At 51.0% G+C, this 17557-nt stretch overlaps 1 protein-coding gene across 1 annotated transcript in view; it reads left to right on the top strand.

Moving 5' to 3' along the window:
• The window catches only part of LRRC20 (leucine rich repeat containing 20), a 72411-nt gene that overhangs the window by 43616 nt on the left and 11238 nt on the right, over positions 1–17557 (top strand). Inside the window, exon 8 of the mRNA XM_015592168.2 lies at positions 7930–8097. Within this exon, the coding sequence (XP_015447654.1) occupies positions 7930–8097 (168 nt within the window). The remainder of the gene's footprint in view (positions 1–7929; positions 8098–17557) is intronic.

Consider the following 17557-nt stretch of genomic DNA (forward strand, 5'->3'; position numbering starts at 1 on the left):
TCTGTTTTCTCACTTTTTAATTAACCATGCTGTGTGAAGGGGCAGTCTTGGCCTTCTGACACCTGGGGCGGCAGAATGTAGGGAGGTGACATTGGAAGAATGAGCCTCCCATGGGTCTGTCAGGCTCTGAGCCTCTTCAACCTCAGGGTTATCATTCTCTTGATTTATCTCTGCTTATAAAGTCCTTTGCCCACCTCTTTGGAGGCAGCCATGTCTTTGCAGCCAGACAGATCTAGTATCAGATTTCAGCTGCCCCACTTACCAGCTGTGCAATGTTGGGTAAACCACCTAACCTCTCTGAGCCCCCAGTTTTTTCAACTCTGAAAAAAAAGATGAATTGCTATGAAAATTAAAGGAGATGATATGTGTATAGCACTTGGCATATAATAGGTGCTCAATAAACATTTAATCCTTCCTTTCCTAAGGTGTATGAAAGAGAAAGGACATAAATCATTTTATAGTAAAAAACAAACAAACAAAACCCAGACTATAGAAACAGGGCAGCCTGCCCAGGGTGACTGGGAGCTGGAGACTAAGCAGGGATTTGATTAGGGGCAGGTCTTTGCATCTGCTGAGCCCGTAACCTCTGTTCAGTAGTTTCAGCATCAGCTCAAGGAACATGTATTGAGCATTCTGGGCAGAGAGGGTCTCTGCCTTTCTGCTTTTCCCCTACACCTAAGAGGCATTGGTGTAATCATGCGCAAGGCTCGGCATTATGTTCATTCTAGGAGCGCGTGAGGGAAGGAAATTTGCAGAGCCTTTGAGTCATGGCTGGAACAAGACAGAGACATAAAAAAAGGCTGTTGAATGGCAGAGAAAAAGACCTGGCAGGACACACTGAGCACTTATTAAAAGGATATCAGCCAGATGAAAAGCTTTCCAGCTCCCCAGTGGTGGAGCCTCAGAGAAGCCCCCTCCCCCACTGATGCCAGCATGTCTCCTAGCAGGGCGTCTCACACTGGTCTTTTTTTCCTGAGGATATGCAAACTGGGCTTCACATGAAAGTATCTTAAGACTCTGCAGCTACTCTGCTGCCCCTCAGCTTCACCTAGCTCCCCCTCCATCTTGGTGTCGAGATGGCCCCCTCTCCACCTCACTTCCTAGAGGAAATGGGGCTGTCATTCCATTCGCCCTCCTTTATCTATGAATCTCAAAGAACATGGGGGACATCTGACCACCAGGCATGAGTCTGCTAGGTGTGTGTCACTGTGGGCAGGTTACTTGACCTCTGTGAGCCTCAGATTCTCTCATCCATAAATTGGGCTAGGACTTTACTTGGAGGACTATAACAGATTTCTCGAACAACTAATACATTGCCTGATACAGTGTCACTCCGTGAGTATCCACATCTGTCCCTCCCATCTCCTTTGTTACCAGCCCCTTTGTCATATACTTTGTGGCTAACATCAGGTCATCCTGGGTCATCCCAGTCCCGGCTTCCCTGCCACCTGGCTGTGTGATCTTGAGTGAGTTGCTTAACCTCTCTGAGCCACAGCTCTGCTTCTGTCAAATGGAGCAGAATGAAACAAATCTTGCAGAACTGTTCTGAGGATTAATGAGACAATTAGCTGCAGCTGCTGGCATGTGTGGGACTCATAGTAGGTCCTAAAAAAACAAAAACGTTAACTGTGGTTACCACTTCTTTATGGGATGTAGAACCGCACTGGCATCCGGCAAGATGATGTAGGACGTCCTATCCTCTCTTGCGATGTGTCTCTTTGGTCACAATCCCACCAGAAGTCCTTCCAGAACAGCCTGGGGCACAGACCCAGGTGTGAATGCTAGACCTGGAAGAGCTCTAGAAGCCCAATCACAAATGGTGGTGAATGCCTGAGAAGGAGGCCTTGGGGAGCCACTGAAGGTTTGTGAGCTCATGAGGTTGAATGGGCCCCAGTGTGCACTGTTGATTGGAGAGGGGACTGGAAGCAGGAGGCCAGGGAGGAGGCTAACAGAGGTGGTCCAGGTGAGAGGCCCTTCTTCGGGGAAGGAAGATTCTGGAAGTAGCGAAGAGAGGTGTAGGGCTTGGCAGATTTGGGGGGATGGGGCTGGTGTCCCAGATGGGAGAGTCAGGAAGAAAGTGGTTGGAAGTAGGGCTGGCAGGGGTGAGGTGAAGGCTGACATTGTGGACCTGCTGAGTTTGCCATCTCCGGGGACATCTAGGTGGTCATGTTAGTTGGTCTTTACTGGAAGGGCTTAGAGCTCAGAAGAGAGGCTACGCAGGGTGGGTGTGGGGCAGCTTTCTGATTCTGCATCAGGAGTATCTGCGGCTGCAGGAGAGGAGCGCCCCAAAATGAGTGGACCCTTTCTCCCCTCTCTCAAGTCTGTCTCCATGCCTCCCACAGCCTTGGTGTGACTCAGGGGATGGGAAAAAGTGCACTTGGGCTGTATGTGGTCTTTGGAGGCAGTGGATTTGGGTTCAAATCCCAGCTCTGCCACGTACCACGCTGCAGAATTTGGCCTTAAGTACTGAACGTTTTTAAGCTTCAGTCATTTTATCTGCAGAATGGGAGTGATACTAATTTCGACCTTGTGCGGTGGTCGTGAGACTTAAAGGAGACCATGCAGGGAAAGCAGTTAGCATGGTCCCAGCCCCTGAAAGGTGATTGGTAATAATATTTGTTGTTTATAGGAGGGGCTGGGCATGGGTGGTCCTAGATTGGCCAGAGAAGGCAGAGCTAGGTAGGCAGGGCCCGGAAGGGGGGTTTGAGTCTAGGGCATGAAACCACCAGCATTGGGTTCCTACATTTAGCAAATAAAATACAGGATGCTCAGTTAAATTTGAATTTCAGATAAACAACGAATAATTTTCTAGTATAAGTATACCCCTTGCAGTATTTGGGATGTACCCCCAAGGTGTTGGGGGTAACCTCTTCCCTCAGCTAGACAGATGGACAGACAGACGCGCATACATAGACATACACCTGCTGCAGGATTAGCCTTGTGCCAGGCCAGGGAACAGCAGGAAGAACTTGGGGAATTTGTAGTCAAGCCAGCCTGTGGCAATCCGTTTGGCTGTCCATTCATTCATTCATTTATTCAGCCAGTCTTTTCTGAGCACCCTCTCTGTGTCAGGCCTCATGCTAGCACATAAGATACGGGATGAACCACACTGATCCTAGCCCTCAAGAGGCTCCTGGTCTGGCCTTGGGTCCTCTTCATAATGTGGCTTCAGTCAATATCTTTGGAGTCCAACCCTGAGCTTTTCTAATACCTTTCCTGACCTAGTCCAGAGCCTCTCAGGGCATTGCTGGGAGTGGGAAAGTTAGAATGAGGGTCAGTGTGTAGCCTTGGGGAGCCTAGTCAGACACTGACACCTAGCTGTGCTCAGAGCCCCAGCACTCTCCCATGGGGACTCAGCTGAGCCCTTCATTGGCATGTGGGAGCCAGGTGAGACTGTGTCCTGGATATGGATGACATCAGTTGTATTTTGGGAAAAGTCAAAGGCTCTTCAGCCTAGGCTCCTTATTTATGGGACTTCAGAGCCAGGCAGAAGGCCACTCCCACCTTAACATGATTCCCTCTAAACCTGAACATGAGTGGCAAGCGCCTGCCAGCCTGCAAGACAAGCCTGTTAGAGCTGCAGGAAAGAAAGCCTCTCTGGTCATTCTGGGTGCTTCTGTTCAGGATGTTGTGGCCCCTCAACCAGCCCCAGGAATGATCCTAAACATGCTACCCTGAGCAAGGGTGAGAGATGCTGAGAGCTTCTTAGACTGGTCATGACCCTTGGTTCTTGTCTCCAGGACACTGGGCAGAGCCTTCTAGCATTCATTCATCAGATTAGATCTCCACCATCCCAGCTGATTGATGGCAAGACGTTCCTGCCTCTGTAGCAGAGACAGCGGGTTGAGTGAGGCTCCCACCAGTCAGGGATGCTCCCTCAGCATTCCCGAGGTGGGAGCAAGCTGCCGGGTAAGGTGCTGGGCGAGGCCTCTGAGACCTCTCTGAGAGCACACCCCCTGTCAGATTCTATGGCCCCGTCACCCCTTACCTGCAAGTTGCATACCAAGGCAAGCTCCCCAAGGCTCTCAGCAGCTGCCCCTAGGGCTGGAGGCTTCTCACAGTTCTGAGCTGCTTTGGGGCTGTGATTAGACTGAGGCCCAAAATGATTTGATAAAAGGCCACCTTTCTTTTTTTAAATAACAATTCTGAACATGCTAGAAATTGAGAGAGGGGAGATTCTCTTCCCTACCCCTACAGCAGCTACTCTTGGTGCCCCCTGAGCTGTGGGGTCTGTCTCCGTAGTGTGGAGGGACTGAGCCAGTAGGTTCTGAGACCCCCCACAAGCTCACACACCCTTGCGTCTGTAGTGTTGTGGCTGTGTTTATTAGCTCCCTGCTGCTTTGTGCTCCAAACAGCTGTTCCCCAAAGACCTTGGAACCCTGCGGGTGCTTTCTAAACAGCAAAGAATAGTCTTATGTTCATTACAGCTTCAGGCAAAGAACATTTTCTTTTCTAATTTTAAGTGTGAGCAGTTAGAAATACAAGTCCAGGAGGGAACTCAGTACTAACTGGATTACTGGATTCACCAGGTGCCCTGCATGGTTTGCCATCTGTCTGTCATCCATCCATCTTTCTGTCTATCTCACATACTTAACATAGGATTTACTATGTGCTCCGTACTATTCAAAGCCTTTTTCATGTGTTCATTCATTTAAATTCACAGCAATCCTATAGAAAGTGTTTGGTACTGTCTTCATTTTACAACACTGACCTTATAATTGATAGGGGTGTTTTCGGGTTTAAGGCATGGGTGTCTAAATACCTGGCTGCTGGAGGCATCCTAGGTTTGTGTTGGGGGAGCAGTGGTTCTGCTGATGGAGGCTTGGCATTCAAGATGCCCCTGACATGGGAATGAGAGGCAGGCCAGGCCCCCTCAGGGAGCCTGTGTTATCTGTTTGCCTCCTGTGGAGAGGAGAGTCATCATTCATCAAATATCTGTCTGCCCAGTGACCGCAAAGTGCCCCTCAGGGAGCTGGATGTAGGGAACAAAGATGACTCAGATTGTTCCCATTTGCCAGAGCCCCAGGGTCGTGGAACAGGGGTCCTGCAGTGTGGCTGGCACTCAGGTGTGTGGGTACAGGTAGTCCTCGGGCGGGGCTCTGCTCTTACTACAGGAGAGGCTGTTAGGACCTCTGAAAGGCTCATCACCCACAACTCAGGGCTGCATCATGGAGGATGCAGAGGGAGGAGCAGGCCAGAACAGAACTGGTGGGCCCAGTGCAAAATGAAAACGTGGAAGGAACCCTCATTCACGAAGCAGAAGAAGAGTGCTTTTCTATTTGCTATGTAATGTCCTTCTGAGTAAGGAAAATATTAAAACTTCAAATTATTAGTACAAGTTTTACCATTCATTTTTATATTCTACAATGCCAATTTTAAATGTAAATATTAGAGCATTTAACTCATATATGGTCTCATGAAATTATAGCATTTGGATTTCATTGCTTATTTTCAGAGGGTGCCCTGAGTGGGCCAGAAAGACAACTGAAGCCAGACTCAGGAAGGCTAGAAGGAGGAAGGGAGGAAATGTGGGCTTCAGCCAGGGCCTAGGGTCCTCCCCGCCCCCCATGATGAAGGGTACCTGTGCACGTACCCTCAGGCCTGACCGTTCCTGCCACAAGCTAGACTACTACACTTTGTCCAGGGCAGGGGTGGATGTGGGGAGGTCCAGCCAGGAATCCCAAGGATCTTTAAACCTCTGCCTCAGGTTGTTCTCAGTACCTGGGGCAGAGGTAAGCAAGAGGCTCCCTCCTGCCAAGACTCTAGCTGCTACCCACGAAGATACTTTGGTGCTGCCAGCCCAAAGGAGTGCCAGGGGACGGCTGCCACTGGGTTCCACCCTGAGACACCATAGGTGCACGTGCCTGACTAACCCTCCCTGTGCCCAGGCCCCTGCTGGGGATGGAGGGCCACAGCAGTTGCAGAGCAGGGGCAAAGAGGGCGAGCCCAGCATGTCCTGGGTGCCGGGGGGCAGGAGAGCAGCCTGCCGAGAACCCACCCTGGGGAGGTGGTGGGAGTCAGGACCAGGCGTATGAGCTAAGACTCTGCGACCCCCACTCTACTTACAAAACATGGATTCAAGGATAAAATTATTAAGACTTGGTTCTACACCCAGACCCAGAGTAAAGCCCTGAGACTGAAAATCTCCCTCCACGTGAAGGGGAAAGACTGAAGAAAGAGGCTGGCCAGGCCAGTGTGGTAATCAGTATAGTTTATTAAGGGAAACTTACAAGGCATGTCTTAGGCAATGGATCCCCGTGCTACTTGACAGGTGCCAAAGAATTAATAGGGTAGAGAGTGAGAGTAGGCATGGGTACTAGTACATGAATGCTACCATGTGTGGGAAGTTACTTTACATGTGTGACCAGGTCAGGACAACAGCCTGTTCTAGGAACCAGCCCATAGATGGTGGCAGGAGAGGGGTACTGATTTATGTCCGATGAACATGAATTATGATCGGTCTCTAAGCGGGGTTTGCAGAAAGCAACCTCTGTTCTGGCTTGGGTCTAGCTGGCAGGATGGACCGCAGTCACATCATGGAACAGTCCTCCACAGATTTTCAAGATGGCAGCACAGGACATTGAACCTCAAGTGTGAGCCTGGGACCCTGTGTGACTACGCTAGGTCTGTGAAGCCAGCCCTGGGGAGAAGAGTTCCATTTCTAGGCCTCATTTTCCTTTAGGTCAGACAAGGTGGGGAGGCTCACCTGAGTCCCGTAACAAAGGAGGGACTCTGTAAGGTCATATGAGGACAGGGCCTGAAACCAGTAGAAACCGAGGTCCTCGTGAGTGCTCTCATGGTGGTTCTGCTTCTCTGTCTCTCCCATTCTTTGATGTCAGCTGGCTTCCTCTGTTTCCTTAGGTTCCGCCCTAATGTTTATTGAGTGCCTACTGTGTGCCAGACATTGTGCAGAGCACTTTGCACACATGTAATCTTCACAACAGCTTTCTGCTATAATAGTAACGATAATGTAGTGTGAGTATTACTCTGTACTGGGCACTGAGCCAAGTGCTTTACCCATTTTAACAGATGTAACCCTCTAACCTTATGAAGCACATATTGTTAGTAGTCCCTTTCTACAGATGAGGAAACTGAGACCTAATGGCGTTAGATAACTGAGTGAAAAAGTTGTAGGTGGCACAACTGGGGTTTGAACCCAGGGAGTGGGGGCTCCAGATCCCCCACTCTTAAGCCCTGCATTATAGTACTTCCCTTACCTCCCCACACTGACTCTTGGTTTCTGCCCCTCATCCCTTCTTCTTGCCCAGGGCCGGTCTGGGCGTCCCAGCTTCTTTCTATAGAACACAGCATTTCAGCTTCGGCCTCACCACCCCCAGAACTGCCTTGGCCAGGTTCCCAACAGAGGGGCTCCCACCAGTGCAGCCCACCTCCTCAACAAGTCCCTGTATGGGTTGCTTGTCAGCTCTAGGAGTAGGAACCCACACTCATCTGGTCAGCTATGGCTGGGCTGGGGAGCAGGGTCATCTGACACAGAAAGAACTTGACTGGTGGCCCTTGAGCAGGAGGGCAGTAGGAAGTGGTGTCCTCCAGATGGAGGGATGTGGGGAGCTGTGGGTGTGAGGAGCCTGGGGGCTTCTCATCCTGGCCTGTCTTGTCAAGGCCTGGAGCTGAAGCCTTGTCTGAGTGAGGAGCCAGCACATCCTGACCCGTTGGCTAGGCCCAGGCTTCTGTTGGGAGGGCCTTCCATTCCAAAGCCAAGAGCAGAGTGCCCCGCTGGGAATGACCACCCAGGCACAAGTGGAAGTTACCCTTCCTCTTGCATAAACATGGAGTCAGATCCTGGGTGGGGAGGACTTCCTTTTGGCCTGGGGTTTCTTTGCTGCCGTCCTGGCCTGGGTGGGGTCAGGCAGTTGTTACTAGGTTGCTTTCCTTCTCACACTTCCTTCTCTTTCTCCATCCATATGGCAGAGCTCCGCCTGGAAGGGAACTTCCTGCACCGCCTTCCCAGTGAGGTCAGCACCCTGCAGCACCTCAAGGCCATTGACCTGTCCCGAAACCAGTTTCACGACTTCCCTGAACAGCTCACCACCCTGCCGGCACTGGAGACCATCAATCTGGAGGAGAACGAGATTGTGGGTGAGTTGACCCAGCCCATTTGGCCCATGTGCCTCCCTCTGTCTGCAGTTCCTTTCTGAGTGAGGCTCACAAGGCCTCACGGAGCACAAGGCACAGGACTCTGGATTCAGACTTTCACAGATATGAGGGCAGGGGTGGGCTTTTTGGTTTGAGATGGCTGAGCGCAGGGCACTGAATGCGGGAAGGTAACCATTATGAGGCCCTGCGACCTGCTGGGGGCTGGATTGGGCACTTGCTTTCGCTTGGCAGGTAGAAGGTCTGCTTCCCCCAAAGTGAGTTCCAAACTACCAAGGCCATGCTTGGGCCACAAGCTATCACTCTCGCATCTCCATCTGCCAGCCTAGGCTGCCTCTAAGACCTTTCAGCTTGGACCCTTTGTACCTTGACTCCTACCTGAGTCCCTAGCTTTCCCTTCTTGGCTTTCACAGCAAGCTCTTCACCATTGGTAAGCAGGGGCCACTAGGCAAACATGTTTGGAATACCCTCTCTGTGCCTTCCAGTACAAATATGCTCCCTCTAGGGAGCCAGAGCATCTCCCATTCTAAGTCAGAGGTGTGCTTCTGCAAACAGCAGACCCCAGTAAGCCAGGTCTCACTCAGGTGGGGGAATGGTTTTTTCTCTCCACTGAAGCAGTTATGTACCTCTCAGTCTCATAGGACCTGAGCATCCTCTTTAGCGGCTGTCTGGTCTCTCCAGAGAGAACCCAGCACCCACCAGGGTCCCTCTGCACCCCTCCTTCTTGGCTCCCCCCTCAGCCTCCTTAGTGCTCAGGAAGCCTATCTGCAGCCTCATTTCACCCTCTCATGTTGCCTCTAATGTCGATGGTGTTAATAATAACCCCCTTCAATTATGCTTTTATTTTCATAAGCCCTTTCCCAGCCACTATGCCATTTGAGTAAAAGCAAGAGCTCTCTAGTGGTTTGGAGCTGCTTGATGGAGAACAGTCTGCTTCGTGCAGTGATGAGCATCACATCTATCAGGGATGCTGCCGGCAGGACTCTGGCCCTGGCTGAATGGGAGGTGGGACCAGCTAACCTTTGGATGTTTTGGATCCATTTGTTTACAGATGAGTAAACTGAGGCTCAGAGAAGTTGTAAAAGACACATCACCTCTCTGAGCCTCAGCTTCTTCTCCACTTTCAAATGAAGGTTCTTTCCCCACCACCCTAGAATGTGGCTTTCCCCCAAGCAGAGGAGCAGGGAGAGTGGGCATGTAAGCAGTATAAGGAGTGGCTTTCCCCAGAGCGGGCAGTACAGGGTGGCATGATCCCTTTATCCTTCCCCTCTAGGCCGACAATATCCCTCAGTAGCAACAGCCCTCAGAGCAAAGATCAGCTATTTTGGTTCATTTGCTCATACACATAGCTCTGCCTTTCTGCAGTGACAGTACTAACTCTGTACCTGGAAACATCATAGTTTAGCAAGAAGGCTCATGCACAGGCCCATGTCAATAGGGTACTCATCCCTATTTGATGGCTGCAGACACTGAGGCTCTTAGAGATTCCCCTAACTTTTATGGCCAAGTGCCTATCACACAACTGGCCAGATAAAAGAGACATTAGCCACTGGGCTATTTCCCAGTCAGCTCAACCTATGACAGAGTCCTCTGCAGCCCAGCCTGGGCCAGGCCTGGGGGATATAGAGATGCTGGAGACTGCCCCTACCCTTGATTTTCTCCAAGTGCGCAGCAGTTACCAAAGGCGCTCCATTGATCCCAGGGCCTGCTCTACGGTGGGAGGCCTTGGATGTTCTCACCCACCCCTCCGGATGGAGAGAAGGAGCATATGGCGCTATTGTTCCCTTGCTGGAGTCGCCTCGTTTCTGCTTCCTACCTCTCCCTGATCCATCTTCATTACTTGGATGGTTCCTAATTCTCAAATAGTTAATTAGAAGTTTCTGGGATATGGGACGATCCATATATTTTCCAAAGGCCAGGACACAGCTTTCATAGCCTGGCTGGAGGAGGAAGGCTGTAATCACAGTGAAGAGGTGCGGGCAGCACAGACTTTCATTATGGAAATAGCCTTGCAGTGGTCACCAGTTACAGCTGACCTGCAAGATCTCACTGAGATAATTGTAGTAGGGGCTTGGAACATCTTATAAGTGTGTTATGATTCCCTTTCAGAGCTCTCAGAGGGTGTTGGAAATTTTTTAAAAAAACTTTTTTTGAGAAATAAATTTGAGACACATGAGTTCTCTTAAAACTTTAGTTCAGTAAGTAGAGAACAGGCAGCTGAACACAAGCCCCCAGACTGTCAGAAGGAGACTCACTCCGAAGGGATTTCCCCAGAACGTGCGTCTAGCCTGGCTCCAGGAATCTTCCTTCACTCTCTGGGCCGTAATGTGGGGAGAGGAGAGAGGGCTCCAGTCCACAGAGGGGAGAAGGGACGGGACTTCCACAGGGCATGCAGGCTGGGAGAGACAGTGACATTTCTGTCTGCTTTCTGATGCCAGCCCCTGGGAGGTGGTACTGTCTTTCCTTGGTGCTCACCAGTGGCTGAATACCCTCAGATTGTACATCTGGGTATCGCACGGTGGTCTCGTCACTACCATCTTGTACAGACTGTCCTCTGGTCTGTGTGTGTGAGAGGGTCTCCATGTCCTCTCATCTCTGGAGCCACCCTGCTCCCAGCTCCCTGCTCCCAGCCAGCATCGAGCGTGGTGTCTGGCATACAGTAGGTGCTCAGTTGGTTGAGAGCACTGTTTAGAGCAGGATTTCCAAAGCCTGGAAGGCCCTCTGAAGTGTCTGGGACACAAAAGGGCAAATTGTTTGTTTCAAATAGTCGGTTATGACCCACTATACAGTCACGAAGTCAAATTAGTACTTTGAGAACAGCACGTGATGGATTGCATCACATGTAGCATGGTAAGTACTGCTTTGTGACTTGTTATTTCAATTTTACTGTGTACATGCACAGATATATGTACTGGGTCATAATGTAAAAATGTATTTCTTACTATGGGTCTTGATGAAAAAATACTGAAAGCTAATCCCATGAGCCGTCCCACAGAGATTTAGGGATCTGTTCTCTGCCAGCCTAGCCACTCGTCCCCTTGCAGCTCACACCCCCAACCCCACTATACATTCTTCCCTCCTGTCATCTCCACACATGTCTCTGCCCACAGTCACCTGCATCTTCTTGACAACTGACTTGCAAGGGCGGAGTGAGGACAGTGAGGCCCCAGCCGAGGGGATAAGCTCTTCACTCACCTGAGTGTGAAGCCAGGCAGATGACAGATTCAGTGCTACTTGACTGCCTCTCCCCATTGCATCCCACCTCACCCACTCTGCATGGCCCGCGCCCTCAGTCTGGAGTCCTTCCTCATGTGTTACCATGTTCTCTGCCTGTGGCCAAACTCCTCACGTCTGCGGGTCTGGGCCGTGTCCCGATGAACACGAAGTAGCATGGGTCAAGGGGCCTCTTTTCTCCTCTGTCTGGCCCCCCAGCACATACACAGCAGCATATAGGGCACTCATCCCCTCATCCTGATAGGAGCCTTCCTGGGTCCTTGGGGACAAGCTTGCCAGGACAAGGTTGTTTGCTCTGGGCATTTCAAGCAGGAGAAAAGGATTTATAGTTTAGAGTATTTGTTCAGACGACAGTTAATTACAAGTTTCTCTAATATGGAATAGTCCTATATTTTCCAAACCAGAAAGTGGTATATGGAAGCTTCTAAATATTTATAAACAAGACTGCCTAGTGAAAGATAGTCTCTGGAGAAAGGGGCTATAAAGATGCTCGAGAGGCAGGTCTTGACCTCAGACTTCTTACAGGCTGTAAGGGAGGTATGAATGGAAACAGATGCTAAACCACCAGATAAGACATGGTCATAAACTACTAGATAAGACATGGTCAGAAGTGCCGAGGTGTGCCGGGAGAAGACTCCTGGGCAGAGGGTGACTGTTCATGTCCTTGTGAAGTGGGATTCCCAGGAGAACCTGGGAGGGTTTGGGAGGAAGTAAAGGCATTTAGTATGACTGTGAGCGATGACATGGGACATGGTAGATCACCCATCTTGTAAAGACCAAGAAGTAAGCTCTTTCACCCCAGCAGCCATCACACGTGACTTGAAGGTGGGTGCGGGAGCAGTGTTAAGTTCTGACCTCTGGCTCACAAGTACTTGATGCTGCACAGCAATTCACTGTGTTTCTGGAACATGTGGAGGTGAAGAGAATGTCAAATATTTAGGATACTTCATTTTGCTAAGAGGGAGACTATTTCAGTGAAGCTAGAATTTAACTTTTCATAACCCTCAATTCACTAGTTTTTTTCCCCTAAGCACCCACTGTTTCAGAGAAAATAAGAGATCGTAGGAAATTCTTGTTAAGAATTTAATAGATAAAGCAATAGCACTTTGACCAAATTTAATAGATAAAGCAATAGCACTTTGACCAAATGTAAGAGATCATAGGAAAACAAGCTCTTGTTAAGAATTTAATAGATAAAGCGATAGCACTTTGACCAAAAAAAAAAAGAGTATCTGTATTATGTAGGGATACTTTGGGCTGCATTTACTTTATACTGTTTCACTTCTCACATTGAGTTGAGGTCAATATTTCTCACAGTGCGGTCCCAGGACCAGCGGGATCACCTGAGAACTTGTTAGAAAGGCACATTCTCAGGTCCCTCCCCAGACCTTCTCTATCGGAAACTGGGGTTGGAGGGGGCAGGCAGTCATCTATTTTAACAAGCCCCCATTCCACCCCAGGTGGTGCGAATGCACATTGAAGTTGGAGAACCTTTGCTGAGGCTCTGGCTTCTCAAAGTGTCATCCGCAGACCAGCAGCAGTGTGGGCATCACCTGGGAGCTTGTTCGAAACTCAGAACCTCTGGTTCCACCTTTGAGCTCCTGAATCAGAAGTTGTCCCTGAGCAAGACCTCAAGCGATTTCGATGCACAGCGCAGTCTGAGAAGGGCTAGTCTGAGGCCTTGTCCGAAAGTACCAAGCGCCATCTCCAGGCAGCTGACCGTGCTAATGGCAACACCGTTCTCCCAAGCACAATTGCTCTATAAGCCTCACACAACTCCTTAGGGTACGTGCCACAGATTCCACACACGAATCCTCCTGGATGCCTGTTAGAAATGCAGGCTCCCAGGTCCTCTCTCAGACTCCCCCAAATCAGAAGTTGTGTGGCCTGGGTGCAGGAGTCTGCATTTCTAAAAAGGGCCCCAGGCTTGGGGTGGGGGGCAGCAATGTGTTGAGTAAGAATCCCAGTCTATCTCCTCCACCTCCTCTTTTCCCCACATCCATCCAGCCGGCACCCAGTCCTGCCCACTCTGCCTCCTGAACCATCTGTTGCAATTGGTTCCTCCGTTCACATTTCATGGCCACCTATCCCCACTTTCAGTCTTTCATCATTTTCAGGGCCACGGTGCCAGTCCTCAGAACAGTTCCCCGTGTATAGGGCCCTTGTCCCCTGGGATACAAGGATGGGAGTGAGGGACACCATGGGGACTTGGAGAGAGCACGTCGTGCCCAAGGGGGTACCTGTACCCCTGCCATGGCCCAGTATCATGGGGCGTCCAGGTCCTGTGTCACAGCAGCCTCTCCCTTCCCTGGGCAGGCAGGGGAGGAGGAGAGCCTTCCAGGGGGCCGCAGCCACATTCCTGGTCTCTGTCAAGAGAAGACACCCTCCGGGATGTGGCATCTCTGCTATCCTCCCTAGTCTGGGGCCCACCAGGAGCTCAGGGTCACCCACCCCCGACATTCATATCGCTGTTCCAGCCTCACCCTATTTCACAGAATAAATTCATCGGTGTCACCAGAGCAGCGGGCGCGTGGTTTTATTTCACTTTGGGGCTCTCTATCAAGCTGCCCCTAGGTGAGAGGTTCTGGGTGCCCTTGTTGCTTTCAGAGCTCACTTGTGGTTGCGGGGTTGAGATAATCACCGGGTACCAAGTGCGGAGAGAGCGGGGCCGTGGGGGCTGGGCAGAGGGGGGCTTCTAGAGGAGTGGGAGCGAGCACGACCGGATCCTTCCGTTCCACAGCACGGCCCCGCTGTCCCTGTGGTGGGTCGGGAGGAGAGTGTTACCACTAGTTGTTCCACTGGGGCGCAGGGAATGGATTTTACACAGAGGAAACCATGGAGGAGCAGAAGCGGAAATAATGCTTTCACAAGTGGAAATAATGACTTCACAACCTAACAGCTGTGGGTGCCTCGCACAGCTTCTCTCTAATCATCTCATTTAATCTGCTCAGGCCTCTCTTCTGGCCTGGATGGGTAGTGTTACCTTGGTAGCTGAGAGGCTCTGAGAGGTTAAGGAGCCTGCGCAAAGACGTGGTGGAGGCACGAGTTGAACCAAGGTCTTTGGTGTTCCAGAGGTTTCCAGGTCTTCATTTGATGGCAGAAGAGGGTGTGGTTGGATGCATGGAGAAGCAGGTGCAGGGTGTCACATGTCTGGGAGGCACCCATAAACTGTTTGCCAAATCAAGTTGGCAGGTTGCAAGGGTATAGCTTGCCCACACTGGCCTCCCTCAGCCCTGGCGGGAGTCCTGTAGGTGCAGAGAAGGCAGCTCTCCCTAGGAGAGGCCTCACTGGCGGGAATTTTACAAAGGGCTGATTAGCTAACAGTTCTGGCTCCCTGCCTGCCACAGAAGGCTTTCAGCCCTGAAGACAGGTCAAAGCAGAGAAGCTGGCCTCTTGCTCTCCTTCCCGTTACCCATGAGGCTGCCAGGCTGTTTTGGGGTGGGGGGGCTGGCCTAATCTGATGTGGATTAGTAAATAGTATGCTTTGTGTCCTCTAGTACCAACAAGCTGCTCTGTCAGTTGCCTCTGCCTAGAGCTATAAAGGTAACATGTGAAAACTGGCTGGTTGCATCTTTCGAGAGCCACCATTCTCTACCTTGCACCACTTGGGGTTTAGCCAAGCCCCAGTCCTGGTCGGCCAATGGTGCCACGCCTTCCAGAAGAGACTCACTCTCAGGGAGATCTCAAATTAAGGGAAGATATGCCAAGGCCTCAAGGGCTTTGAGAGGTCAGGCCTGCCATCGATCCTGCTGACCCACCAAGCCTTGATGGGACGGGTTAAGTAGCAAGTGGCCAACACAGATGTTTCTGGACACAAGGCCCTGCCTCCTGGCAGAACAGACAGTAGCGTAATGGGGGGCTTAGGTCTCCCCAGCTTGCCAGGGTGGATACCTTGATCTGTCAGTGACAGCTGCCCTCGGAATTTCCCCTGGGCCCAAGAGGCAGCTTGAACAACACACAAAAAAGCTTCTCAGTGTTTCCCTGGGCCTGCCTGCCTGTCTTTGCTCTGGGTAGCACAGAAAGGGAGACCCTCATGGTGATAACAAAAGCAGAAGTTAGGGCGGACTCTTCTTCCACCTCCTTCCAATCCTCTCTTGATGGTTTGTGGCCTGTTCTGGGGTCAAGAGCCTCTGAATTAGACTCTGCTCAACCCTGGCTACATTCCATTCCTCCCTCCCCTCCCTTGACTTCTGAGTTTTGTAGCAGAAAAGGCGGCAGGTCTGAAGCCTCGCTTCCATCGTTAGCGTGAGCGAGTCACCTCACCCCTGCCAGCCTCCATTTCCTCCCTGCTGCAGAGTAGGGAAGATAGTTCCACTAGCATTGGAGGCAGGTTCACTGTGATCACTTTCCACTGTCTGCTGGTCCTCCGGCCATTCAGCCTGCCCCAAATCCTGACCACATGCTGCCTGCTCAGGTTCCCTGCCCACCCCTTGTCCTCCAGCCTGCTAGGCCTCTTCTTTCATTTACCCAGGAGCCAGTTCAGAAGAGGCAGGGAACACTGCTAAAGGATTAGACAGAGGCTAACCAATGGGCCACAGCGTCGAGGGCAGGACTCGGCTGGACAAGAAAGTTTACCAAAGTTGTCCTTCTGGAGGATTCTGAGTGGCCAGCCCCCAGAATTGTAGCATCCTCCCAAGCCCCTTGGAACCTATCCCCCTCTCCCCCACCACATAGGCACACCCTGAAGCCTGCTGCTCTGTCACTCCTGGTCCAAAGAGGAAGAAATTTGAGACAGGCACTTGGTAGCTGAGAAGAGGGAGTGAACCCAATGTGCAGCCTTCAAGCCTGGCAAAAATTCGACTAGGCAGGGGCTCTCTGGGCTAGCAGGTCTCTGAGGACAGAGTCAACCCACTCCCTGGGCATTGGGTTTGGATACCTACCTGAGCACAGCTAGCTGGTGACCGTCTGAGCCTGCCCTGCCTCCCGAACACTGAGTGTCACGGTGCTCAGGAGGGGATGACTTGCCCTTCAAGGTGGCAGCCACCTGTGTGCCACAGCAGACTCATGCCTTCTGCTTAGCATCCTTTTCCAGTGCCTGCAGAGAGTCAAGCTGTGCCTTCCAACAACGAGCAGTAGGTATACGCAACTTGGGGAAGTGCTCATTAGACAGACGGTTCAGGGAGCACTTACTGGCTGTGAAGCCATGCTGAGAGAGAGACTGGGGAATAAACAAACAGGCTTCAACAGCAAGTCATGCAAATTAAACATGGCTCTGAGACAAGAGGGAGGGAAGCTCATGTTTGCAGCTCCCGCCCAGGTGTGTCTGCCTGTAGGGAACTAGCAAACTGAGTCTCTGGGCAAAAGACCTTTCACACACTTAGTCTCTGCCCAAATAGCATTCTCTGTGCTGACCACAGAGTAGTAAAGCCTGGATTACCCAGAACCTCCAATTATCCAGGATGCTGTTGGCACTCTGTTGGCAGCACACAGACAAACAGCAAGAAAAGAAATTCTTTGACATTTGTTTAAAATAAAGCAGGACACTTCCATGCTCGGTTAGCCATCCAGTCTCCAATGCTGCCTGTTCCTGTCTCTGTCCAGAGTGCTGGAGAGCAGCCCCCGCGCTCTGACTCTCAGAGCTCCGCCTTGCAAGGCCTTATTCAGGGAGTAAGCAGGTCACAGGGGCATGGACACGCATTTAGGCTTTTGGGAAATGTTCATTTGTTCACTAGCTGTCATTTTTTGATTGAGCAGCTTGCTCTTTGACAGTCACTGTGCTGGAGACAGAGATGGACAAAGCAGTCTCCCCATTCTCCTGGGGCTCGTGCATGGTCAGTGACACCAGCTGATATTTAGTGACAATTTACTTCATGCCTGGATCTTCTCTAAGCATTTTTCAAGTATGCTTTTGTTTAATCTTCACTATAACCTTATGAGGCAGGTACTGTTTTTCTCCCCAGGTGAGAAAAGTGAGGCACGGGGGAATTAAATAACATGGCACCTGGACAGAAGCAGGGTTCCGACCCAAGCAGTCTCTCCAGAACCCCAGCTATTCAGGACAATGTCATGCTATAGAGAAGATTTTTGCACATAGCTGTAGCGAGACAAAAACCACAGGAAAGTTATAGCTGAAGCACATAACTTTGGTTGGATGGAAATTTCTTGGGATGAAGAGAATGGTGTATGGTAAGAGGCAGGATCTCCTCAGCCACGCAATCATCCCCGCTCATGATAGCTCTGCCCAACGCACTGAAGCAGGTGGGCAGCGTCC

The sequence above is a fragment of the Pteropus alecto genome, unplaced genomic scaffold, assembly GCF_000325575.1.
Source record: "Pteropus alecto unplaced genomic scaffold, ASM32557v1 scaffold155, whole genome shotgun sequence".
Taxonomy (NCBI): Eukaryota; Metazoa; Chordata; class Mammalia; order Chiroptera; family Pteropodidae; genus Pteropus; species Pteropus alecto.